This window comes from Ostrea edulis, chromosome 1 (genome assembly GCF_947568905.1).
Source record: "Ostrea edulis chromosome 1, xbOstEdul1.1, whole genome shotgun sequence".
Lineage (NCBI taxonomy): Eukaryota > Metazoa > Mollusca > Bivalvia > Ostreida > Ostreidae > Ostrea > Ostrea edulis.
Genome location: NC_079164.1, coordinates 83685191 through 83697967, shown reverse-complemented (window position 1 = coordinate 83697967; position 12777 = coordinate 83685191). Strand labels below are relative to the sequence as shown.

Below are 12777 nucleotides of genomic sequence, written 5' to 3'. Positions count from 1 at the left end.
GATGCACACCTGTCTTCTAAGGCTTTCTTCCAGTGAGTAATATTGTGGACATTTGACCCATTTTCTGTTATGTCCAATCTCCCCACAATTCCCACATCGGTCCTTAGATAGGGCCTCTGATTGAGTACCCAGTACTGGCCTCTCATCCTCTCCCTGATCTACATTACTGGGGGAGGGGGGCTTGCTGAATGTTTTGCTTGGGCATGTTGATGAGCTTGAAGTAGAGTTGATCCAATTGCTTGTTCCTACATCTCCAGATCTCGTAAAATCTTGAACCATTGGGGAGTTGCAAAGTCCAGATTGGTCTAAATGACTTGTTCCCACTGTAAATGCAAAAGAACAGAAATGTTTCTAAACATACATGATTTACACACTCATCTCCGTAATGATGTATTGTCCACATATGTGTATCACGTAAAATGTGGTGTCACCTTCTGAATTGAAATTCTACTGTATATCAGGGAGGATATCAAGGAAGGCAAAACATATAAAATTCTACTGCAGAACCAAACTACACGTATGAATAAAGTTTGATGACTTTCAAGCAAAGGACTCTTAATTTAAAACATTTTTGTTACACAATCATTTGTCTTTTTAGGCTTTTATATAGAAGAAAGTCCACTTGTAGTGAAAAGGTTACCTTTAGGTGTCCAATAAGTTAACAATAACTGGCTATTATTTTTAAGAAAGGACATATACTGTCCGTTCTTAAAAATAATGGACAGTAATTGTCAACTTATTGGACAGTGCCAGGTAAACCAAATAACTTATTAGACATCTATAGGTAGGCTGAAAATAAGAAAGACAATACATTTGTCATAGAGATACAAATTTAATTTTAAATTCCCTACAAGTAAGAATCAACAAAGATCTCGGAAAAATCACTGAAACACTTAAAACGATATTTCCCCTTAGTAGAATTCTCTGCTCCAACTTTAAGATTCACAATTTTAAAATTCATTGGCATATATTGCATCAAAACTTAAATTTGAAAGACATATTTCCATGCTGTATTTGAATTTCACTAGATCCACTCTGAGGCACATTCCGAAACTTCTTCACAACACCTTTTTAAATGTTTTCTTTATCAGCATATCCTAATTCTGAATTATTTTCATGTTCATGAATAATTGCATTGCCTTTCACGAGATGGGAGTATTGGTTTCCTTTGGCTGGTGTTAATTATTTCCTCGTCCAAATATTCGAAAACACAATGCTTTTCGGATCAAATTTGGCTCCATGACTTTCTCACCCTCCATATCCAGAATATAAAACTTATTAAGATAATATTTGCAGTACTTTCATTAAAATCTTTAATTTTGATTGTGCAATGACAATGCTCTCCCAAAGGACAACATGTTGATATGGCTCAGTACTACAGAGTGAGTGAATGTAAAACACCACTGCACAAGATACCCTTGATAACTTACCTGACACTGTCCAATAAGTGAACAAAAGAACCAGACTTCCACTCAAGACTGGTTATATTGTCAGACTATTCAAAAATAACTTTATTCACAATTACCACTGAGCCTGTCCATTCTTAGAACAAAAGATGTAATGTTTTAAGTAGGATATAAGCCTCAAACTGTCCATTCTGTGAGAGAAAAAACTGATCGAGGCCTACAGGCCTCTATCAGGCCTAGGGCTATACGGACCATGGATATCGGCCTCGATAGCTCAGTGGTTAGAGCACCTGACTAGTACTGCGGGGGTCCTGAGTTCGATTCCCGGTCCTGCCAAAGATTTTCTCCTCTCCTATACTACACTATCACTCATCTGAGCAATTGTATATATTCCATGTAAATTAATAAATCCCAATTGTGGCCCTACCCTGGCCATACAGAGAATAGTGTGAAGAACTCTACATAAAGACTCTTGCATATCAATTTGACATATTTACATTATGACCCCTGGGTCGAGGCCTCTGCTGGTGGACTATTAGTCCCCGAGGGTCTCTACAGCCCAGTAGCTGAGTACTTCATTACTAGCTTGAAAATACGGATGTATATTTAAGGTTAATCGATCCTCATGTGATGTCATAGGTTTTTGCAAAACTCTTTATGAAATTAAAATGTGCGCATGATAGAAATATCTTTCAGAGGAATTTTATTCACTGCATAAAATAAACAATCTGGTAAACTATTGATTTTGGAAAAGTTTATACTTTCCATAGATAATCAATTCTTTGTAATTAAAAAAATGTTGTCAAGGGCAATAACTCCTATGCTGGTATTTCTTCCAATGTATGTCTATTATACATGGTTTCCCTAATATCCACAATTAATTTATACATATTTATGAATTAACAGTTTTTTTTAAACTGTTGACATTTAAAATTTGTCATTTCAACGAGTTTTTATCTATTTTAATTATTCTGTTTAACAAAAATGTGTGATTTTCTGATGTTAACATATACTTCCGTTTTTTTTATGTCTGACATCTTTAAAAATGTGGCACTTACACATTTTCTTTGGTTATTGATTAAATTTAACTATATTGAATGAAAATTAATACAGATTTTGCACTTTTAACCATTAATATTGATAAGTCACATGAGGATCGACCCACCTTAATTGCTGTGATAAGATTTGGAAATTCATTTCAAAATTAAGGATTATCTCCCTCATGCATAGCTCTGATCCTAAGACGAATTTGGCTCCAGTCTTTGGCACTCTGTTTTTCCTTTTAGCTCTTACAAGTTTATTGATATTTTGGATTTCCAAAATTTCGGCTTCAGCATCACTGAAGAGACATTATTTGTCGAAATGTGCATCTGGTGCATCAAAATTGGTACCGTATAAGTTTTACATTGTACCCCTGTGGTCTTCAGAGGAAGACTATGGAAAGATTTTCCCATATATTCCTCTGTAAAATTTTGAACCCCTATTGTGGCCTCACCAAAATCCCACGGATCATGGTGTAATAAAACTTGAATCTACACTACATAAAGATGCTAAATTTATTAATTTGACATATTGACACATTTTCCAGAATTCTCCTTTAATGTGTAAAACTTTAAACCCCTATTGTGGCCCCAACCTGGCTCCATAGATCATGATTTGAACAAAGTTTACTTGAATTGTCATTTTACTTAATAAGTTAAAGCTTTTCTGATTGTGGTTTTTGAGAAGAATTTGTTTTAAACACCCCCACCTTATTAATACCATTTTGCAATTATCTTCCTATAAAATAGTTTAAGAGTCTAGTTTTTCATTTAGTCACACTTGAATCCTCTTTTCCCCAAGTGTGCTTTGCATCAAACTTGGTTGAAATTGGTCCTGTGGTTCTTGAGAAGAAGTAACAGAAATGTAAAGAATTTACAGACAGATGACTAACAGGTAATCTGCATGATTGATTAACGTCAGAAAATTTTACTTGAGAGTAGGTCACACAGGAACTACAGGCAATATAGGGAATGAAGTTTTTATATAGTTACACATATATACCATATAGCAGTTTTTTTCATGGGGTGATATTTTTGGCTTATTTTAGTGGTTTTGTACAATTTGCACCCAAATGTGTTTGCAATCACAATGCATTTTTCACAAGAAAGATAACTCTGGGGTAGTAGTTGTTTTTATGTCAAATGTTGCACTCTTCGGCTTGGGAGGTAAATATTAAACTACAGGTTTTTTTTTTTATGTCAGTTGTTTCTTACTGTAAGCATTTTACAATTATGTTATCAACACTACACTGCATGCTTATCAATTTTTGTTTTGGAACATATTGCCCACCAAAATATATATAAAATTATTTGTATACTATTTTTATGGGCTAGAAAATCGCCAAATTTTACAGTAACCCACAGGGAAAAACCCTGCCATATGGTAATACGTTAAATGCAAATTAGTTCTTACCAGTATCCCAGGGTAACCTGTTTGATGAGCTACTTCCTGCAGCTGATCTTGATCTTTCTTTCAAACTATCACTCTGTTCTCTTCTCTGTTGAAGCTTTAAAATGATGCCCATTCAAAATAAATACTAGGTTTGTAAAGTTAAACTTTACTTTGAATTTCTATTCAACAAGTTTCCGTGAATCAAATATATAATGTTAATCTATCATACCTCCACTGATTTTTCTCTATATGAAAGTAATATAATAAAACTCTTTATTTCCCTGAAAATGCATTATTTCCCCCATCTGAGTACTAAGTCGGTGCTACCCATTAATATTTCTAACCAATAGAAATACTCCGTAGGCAGAGCTTCCCAAAAATCATGAGATGTATGACAAAATAATAATAATCAATTTATTTTGTAAAGTGTAAAATGTATATTGCTCTACACACTATTTAGATAACAATAAAATAAGTTGTATAAGAAGAAATGACCAGCAGGTGAAGATAAGAAGCTTGTTATGGGTGCACAACAGTGTTATTAGCAGACATCATAATAAATCAACTGTAATGATGGCAGATTAAGGGAGCTTTAAATTGGTAGCCTGACCAAACAAGAACTACAGTCGATTATACACAATCAATCAAGTCTTACAGTCAAAGTAGTGATTGAGATGGAGAAAAATATATATTTGGAACTTATTATAAGTGAATGGAATTGAAAAGGTGTGAAGGAATTGGCCAGTATTAAACTGAAAGAAAGCAAAAGTGAGCAAGCTCACATAAACACGCTCCAACATTGCTTGACAATGCCTCACATAATGAATGGTAATGCTATACATTACTGTAAGAACAGGACAGATAGGCTCCAAATTCTAAGTTCAAAAGGGGCATAACTCCTAGAAAAATTATTGAATCAAAATTTCCTGGGAATATGCACACCTACACAGTGTGTACTTACTAATGACAAAGTTTCACGAAATTCTGTTGAGCGGTCTCAGAGGAGTTGCACTGACAAGAAAAGGACTGACGGACTGATCAAAAACATTATATATACCCGTCGCAACTTCGCTGCATGGGGGTATAATGGGTAATGATCAGAATAATCTCTTTAGATTATTTCTGTATAATAAAACTGTTACAGAATGGGTAGTTTGAGAGATAGCACTACAGTCCTCATAATCTCAGGGAAACCATTAGTAAATGTGCAATTCAATTCTCTCATACCCATTCTATAACTGTATATAATTTACTTGTGAAGTAACTAGGTAGTGTTCATATTGTCAGTAGGGACAAATGTCATATGTAAACTGAATTCAATACCTGGGACAAACTGTCTCTCCTGGCTGTTTGGTCCTCTGTAAACAAATTTTTTCTCCATGCTTCATTTCTAGATAGCTTTTCTATAGGAGGGCTGTCATTTATGAGAAAGTTTTTCCTCTTCATTACAGACGAAGCTTTCTGTCCTTAAAAAGAATGGGACAAACATCAAATGTGATTTTAATATAATTAGGGAAACACCATAGCATTCATAACTGTTTTCAATATTGATTTCATGCACTGATAAGTTACTGGTAAAGAAAAATTCAATGGCCTTTGCAAAGATACAGTAATACATATGATAATATAATTTCTGTGGAAACGAGGGGGTTATTTATATTCGGTCTTTCCTATCCCCCCACCGAATATAAATAACCCCCTCGTTTCCACAGAAATTTATGATAATACAGCCGTCTTACCTGTTGATTGACCATTATCATCTAATTCCAGAAGTCGATGGGCCAAATCCTCATCCATCTGAATCTGTCGGTCTCTATCCTCCTGGCTAATTTCTGCCTCAATGTTCTGTAAACTTGTCACTAATTCCTCATCTTCCGCCCCTCCAGACATTCTGCCACTACTGTTTGGCTTATTCCATTCTTTATCCAGTTGTTTCGCTATTTTCTCATCCTGTAAATCATATTCTTCATCCAGTTCTCTCTGTAGACGTTTGGCATATTCTTCATCTTCATCAACTAAGCTACCTTTTGAAGTTGACTGACTTGTTTTATCAATATGAACGTTGATGTTAATGTTTGATTTAGATAAATGACTCTCTTTGACAATATTTGAGGTCAAGTTACTCCCTTTTTCAACCGGTGTCATCACCTTGACAGTAATGCGATTAATTCTGTTCTGAGATAATTTTACCGAGTCATATTTGGGTAATTCTTCCTGACTGCCTTCCAAAGCCTGAATGTCCATCACAATTTCCTCATTTCTTTCCATTATGTCTGTTGATTCTTGTTTCACTTTCACTCCCTTTTCGCAGAATAGACAAGAATAGATATGGATTACCCCACGGGCACTGGAAGTTAATGTAAATATATAGTATGTGCATGTATAAAAAAGGAAGGGTAGGACACTCTTTTTGAGGCAAATTCGGGTTTGGGTTATTGTGGGCGTTTCTCAAACGGCCTGACGCGATGAATCGTTCACATATACCTTACTTTCAATATATGTACGGTTTCTTTCCGTTCCAATGCCGTTCATTCGAAGAAAAAGATGTTTTTACACCTCCAAGTGCCTAAGAATTTCGCTAGACTGTCTTACTTCCGGTTTAATCGCACAGAATCGAAAGGCAAGTTCTGATAGGTCAATAATAAAATTGAAGTCTGAATTGACACACGTTATCTAATCCATAAATACGTATGTAGAGAAAATAATTCTCAGGATTATTACTTCATGATGGTGTTAGAGACTAGTGGTTAAGTACATGAGCCATGTTTGTTTTTATAGTTCAAATATTCTTATCATTATTTCACAACCAATAAGAATATGACATAAACTTATAAATGTTTATCACATTGACCAATCACAACTTACCTTTCGATTCAGTGCGATTAAACCGGAAGTAAGGCAGTCTAACGAAATTCTTAGGCACTTGGAGGTGTAAAAACATCTTTTTCTTCGAATGAACGGCATTGGAACGGAAAGAAACCGTACATGTATTGAAAGTAAGGTATATGTGAACGTTTCATCGCGTCCGGCCGTTTGAGAAACGCCCACAATAACCCAAACCCGAATTTGCCTCAAAAAGAGTGTCCTACCCTTCCTTTTTTTATACATGCACATACTATATATTTACATTAACTTTCAGTGCCCGTGGATTACCCCATATCCCAGAAATTCGACTTTTAATTTACTCATAGTAATTCTTCATTTAAATCACACACAGCAAAGATACTGTTTTTCTGCAAACAATTTAACAATCTTGACTTCTATCACGCGAGCAAAAAATTGCTGCAAATCTGACATTCATGCAGGGCCCCATGTAATCTTATTTCTATATTAGTGTTATTATGACATTAACCTTTCACCTAGTGCCCCAAATTCTAAAAACCTTCATCCTATATAAAATATAAACTTCACTATTTTCAACACAATACTAAGTTGCATGTACATGTTAATATTATAAAATACTAAGGTCATTTTCTCATTTTAACCTTTAAATCTGCATGTATAAGCATCTTCTAAGACCATTATCCAATTGACCACCTGTAGGAGAAATTTCGCTGGCCATAGGATCGCCATCTTTTAACATTTCCATCAGGATTGTAAACTAGCTAGTATTGAAATCCGTATCAATTATGTGTTTGAAAATTTTGCAACAAACGCCTTTATACAGTACATGATCCAAATTGACACATGATTAATAACTGGTTCCTGTTGGTCACAGATGTAACAACTTATAACTAGCCTACAAGATGTTGAAGAAAAATAAATGACTTTCTTCAGCCAGTCTCTAAGTGAGGAAAGATATCTTATTCAAAATGCTTTATTTTCAATTTCAACTGGGGGCTTGAGGCAGTCCCTTGCAGGGATTGGGTCATTCTTTCAAAATAATTTCCTTCTCTTTAACATCTTATTGGAAACACTGATAAATGATACCCACCAAGTCTTGTCTGGCTTCTGCTTCTTCTCTTTCCCGGGCCTCAGTCCTTTCCCTGGCTTTAGCCTGCTGTTCCTGTAACACAAATATACATTGAATTTCAAAACATCTACTCAAAAGTATAAGCCTTTTTAACAGTTTGAGACTTTCTGTGAAAGGTTAGTTAACAATATGTTCATATCAAATGCAAATCTACATGTAAAATGGTTCTGTTCACACAAGACATATGCAGCCTTTCATGCAACAAACTGCTAGTACATTCATTTCACATAGATGCACACCTGTCTTCTAAGGCTTTCTTCCAGTGAGTAATATTGTGGACATTTGACCCACTTTCTGTTATGTCCAATCTCCCCACAATTCCCACATCGGTCCTTAGATAGGGCCTCTGATTGAGTACCCAGTACTGGCCTCTCATCCTCTCCCTGATCTACATTACTGGGGGAGGGGGGCTTGCTGAATGTTTTGCTTGGGCATGTTGATGAGCTTGAAGTAGAGTTGATCCAATTGCTTGTTCCTACATCTCCAGATCTCGTAAAATCTTGAACCATTGGGGAGTTGCAAAGTCCAGATTGGTCTAAATGACTTGTTCCCACTGTAAATGCAAAAGAACAGAAATGTTTCTAAACATACATGATTTACACACTCATCTCCGTAATGATGTATTGTCCACATATGTGTATCACGTAAAATGTGGTGTCACCTTCTGAATTGAAATTCTACTGTATATCAGGGAGGATATCAAGGAAGGCAAAACATATAAAATTCTACTGCAGAACCAAACTACACGTATGAATAAAGTTTGATGACTTTCAAGCAAAGGACTCTTAATTTAAAACATTTTTGTTACACAATCATTTGTCTTTTTAGGCTTTTATATAGAAGAAAGTCCACTTGTAGTGAAAAGGTTACCTTTAGGTGTCCAATAAGTTAACAATAACTGGCTATTATTTTTAAGAAAGGACATATACTGTCCGTTCTTAAAAATAATGGACAGTAATTGTCAACTTATTGGACAGTGCCAGGTAAACCAAATAACTTATTAGACATCTATAGGTAGGCTGAAAATAAGAAAGACAATACATTTGTCATAGAGATACAAATTTAATTTTAAATTCCCTACAAGTAAGAATCAACAAAGATCTCGGAAAAATCACTGAAACACTTAAAACGATATTTCCCCTTAGTAGAATTCTCTGCTCCAACTTTAAGATTCACAATTTTAAAATTCATTGGCATATATTGCATCAAAACTTAAATTTGAAAGACATATTTCCATGCTGTATTTGAATTTCACTAGATCCACTCTGAGGCACATTCCGAAACTTCTTCACAACACCTTTTTAAATGTTTTCTTTATCAGCATATCCTAATTCTGAATTATTTTCATGTTCATGAATAATTGCATTGCCTTTCACGAGATGGGAGTATTGGTTTCCTTTGGCTGGTGTTAATTATTTCCTCGTCCAAATATTCGAAAACACAATGCTTTTCGGATCAAATTTGGCTCCATGACTTTCTCACCCTCCATATCCAGAATATAAAACTTATTAAGATAATATTTGCAGTACTTTCATTAAAATCTTTAAATTTTGATTGTGCAATGACAATGCTCTCCCAAAGGACAACATGTTGATATGGCTCAGTACTACAGAGTGAGTGAATGTAAAACACCACTGCACAAGATACCCTTGATAACTTACCTGACACTGCCCAATAAGTGAACAAAAGAACCAGACTTCCACTCAAGACTGGTTATATTGTCAGACTATTCAAAAATAACTTTATTCACAATTACCACTGAGCCTGTCCATTCTTAGAACAAAAGATGTAATGTTTTAAGTAGGATATAAGCCTCAAACTGTCCATTCTGTGAGAGAAAAAACTGATCGAGGCCTACAGGCCTCTATCAGGCCTCGATCAGTTCTTTCTCTCACAGAATGGACAGTTTGAAGCTTATATTCTTTGCATATTGGACAGACAACACTTGGTATTATTGACCTCAGTATAATTCTAAAACATTAAATCTGCTGACCTTTCACCCTTTAATCAGATATGTGCAAGAACTATATGACATTGTATGAAGTTTTATAACCATCAAGCAAAGGGCTCTGAAGACATATTGTGTACAGTTTGACAAACTGAAAATAAACCCAACCCCACTTACATGTAGAGGTTAACAGACCAAGAGGCCCATGGTGAATGGTCCATATTGTAGTAGTTAGGGCTATACGGACCGTGGATATCGACCTCGATAGCTTGGTGGTTAGAGCACCTGACTAGTAATGCAAGGGTGCCGGGTTCGATTCCCGATCCAGACAAAGATTTTCTCCTCTCTCCTATACTACAGTTGGTGCCGTTGACCCTCCCTGCACTGCAAGTTTTCCTGAAAACGGGGCGAAAAGAATCTGGATTGTGTGTCTTCAAGGATGAAGGCAAATTAAAAGAGGGAGGAATGTAGTAGGTAGGGCTATACGGACCATGGATATCAGCCTCGATAGCTCAGTGGTTAGAGCACCTGACTAGTACTGCGGGGGTCCTGAGTTCGATTCCCGGTCCTGCCAAAGATTTTCTCCTCTCCTATACTACACTATCACTCATCTGAGCAATTGTATATATTCCATGTAAATTAATAAATCCCAATTGTGGCCCTACCCTGGCCACACAGAGAATAGTGTGAAGAACTCTACATAAAGACTCTTGCATATCAATTTGACATATTTACATTATGACCCCTGGGTCGAGGCCTCTGCTGGTGGACTATTAGTCCCCGAGGGTCTCTACAGCCCAGTAGCTGAGTACTTCATTACTAGCTTGAAAATACGGATGTATATTTAAGGTTAATCGATCCTCATGTGATGTCATAGGTTTTTGCAAAACTCTTTATGAAATTAAAATGTGCGCATGATAGAAATATCTTTCAGAGGAATTTTATTCACTGCATAAAATAAACAATCTGGTAAACTATTGATTTTGGAAAAGTTTATATTTTCCATAGATAATCAATTCTTTGTAATTAAAAAAATGTTGTCAAGGGCAATAACTCCTATGCTGGTATTTCTTCCAATGTATGTCTATTATACATGGTTTCCCTAATATCCACAATTAATTTATACATATTTATGAATTAACAGTTTTTTTTTAAACTGTTGACATTTAAAATTTGTCATTTCAACGAGTTTTTATCTATTTTAATTATTCTGTTTAACAAAAATGTGTGATTTTCTGATGTTAACATATACTTCCGTTTTTTTTATGTCTGACATCTTTAAAAATGTGGCACTTACACATTTTCTTTGGTTATTGATTAAATTTAACTATATTGAATGAAAATTAATACAGATTTTGCACTTTTAACCATTAATATTGATAAGTCACATGAGGATCGACCCACCTTAATTGCTGTGATAAGATTTGGAAATTCATTTCAAAATTAAGGATTATCTCCCTCATGCATAGCTCTGATCCTAAGACGAATTTGGCTCCAGTCTTTGGCACTCTGTTTTTCCTTTTAGCTCTTACAAGTTTATTGATATTTTGGATTTCCAAAATTTCGGCTTCAGCATCACTGAAGAGACATTATTTGTCGAAATGTGCATCTGGTGCATCAAAATTGGTACCGTATAAGTTTTACATTGTACCCCTGTGGTCTTCAGAGGAAGACTATGGAAAGATTTTCCCATATATTCCTCTGTAAAATTTTGAACCCCTATTGTGGCCTCACCAAAATCCCACGGATCATGGTGTAATAAAACTTGAATCTACACTACATAAAGATGCTAAATTTATTAATTTGACATATTGACACATTTTCCAGAATTCTCCTTTAATGTGTAAAACTTTAAACCCCTATTGTGGCCCCAACCTGGCTCCATAGATCATGATTTGAACAAAGTTTACTTGAATTGTCATTTTACTTAATAAGTTAAAGCTTTTCTGATTGTGGTTTTTGAGAAGAATTTGTTTTAAACACCCCCACCTTATTAATACCATTTTGCAATTATCTTCCTATAAAATAGTTTAAGAGTCTAGTTTTTCATTTAGTCACACTTGAATCCTCTTTTCCCCAAGTGTGCTTTGCATCAAACTTGGTTGAAATTGGTCCTGTGGTTCTTGAGAAGAAGTAACAGAAATGTAAAGAATTTACAGACAGATGACTAACAGGTAATCTGCATGATTGATTAACGTCAGAAAATTTTACTTGAGAGTAGGTCACACAGGAACTACAGGCAATATAGGGAATGAAGTTTTTATATAGTTACACATATATACCATATAGCAGTTTTTTTCATGGGGTGATATTTTTGGCTTATTTTAGTGGTTTTGTACAATTTGCACCCAAATGTGTTTGCAATCACAATGCATTTTTCACAAGAAAGATAACTCTGGGGTAGTAGTTGTTTTTTATGTCAAATGTTGCACTCTTCGGCTTGGGAGGTAAATATTAAACTACAGGGTTTTTTTTTTATGTCAGTTGTTTCTTACTGTAAGCATTTTACAATTATGTTATCAACACTACACTGCATGCTTATCAATTTTTGTTTTGGAACATATTGCCCACCAAAATATATATAAAATTATTTGTATACTATTTTTATGGGCTAGAAAATCGCCAAATTTTACAGTAACCCACAGGGAAAAACCCCGCCATATGGTAATACGTTAAATGCAAATTAGTTCTTACCAGTATCCCAGGGTAACCTGTTTGATGAGCTACTTCCTGCAGCTGATCTTGATCTTTCTTTCAAACTATCACTCTGTTCTCTTCTCTGTTGAAGCTTTAAAATGATGCCCATTCAAAATAAATACTAGGTTTGTAAAGTTAAACTTTACTTTGAATTTCTATTCAACAAGTTTCCGTGAATCAAATATATAATGTTAATCTATCATACCTCCACTGATTTTTCTCTATATGAAAGTAATATAATAAAACTCTTTATTTCCCTGAAAATGCATTATTTCCCCCATCTGAGTACTAAGTCGGTGCTACCCATTAATATTTCTAAC

The 12777-nt window shown here is 35.0% G+C and overlaps 1 protein-coding gene across 4 annotated transcripts in view; it reads right to left on the bottom strand.

Annotated features, from left to right (window-relative positions):
- The window catches only part of LOC125678232 (uncharacterized), a 57951-nt gene that overhangs the window by 2364 nt on the left and 42810 nt on the right, over window positions 1–12777 (bottom strand). For 3 of the 4 annotated variants that reach the window (XM_056163491.1, XM_056163497.1, XM_056163498.1), the window contains 7 exons: window positions 12455–12548; window positions 8052–8365; window positions 7774–7845; window positions 5579–6140; window positions 5163–5305; window positions 3861–3954; window positions 10–323 (listed from right to left, as the gene is read on the bottom strand). In XM_056163491.1, coding sequence (XP_056019466.1) covers window positions 10–323; window positions 3861–3954; window positions 5163–5305; window positions 5579–6140; window positions 7774–7845; window positions 8052–8365; window positions 12455–12548 — 1593 coding nt within the window. The remainder of the gene's footprint in view (window positions 1–9; window positions 324–3860; window positions 3955–5162; window positions 5306–5578; window positions 6141–7773; window positions 7846–8051; window positions 8366–12454; window positions 12549–12777) is intronic. The other variant, XM_056163504.1, reaches the window with a different exon arrangement.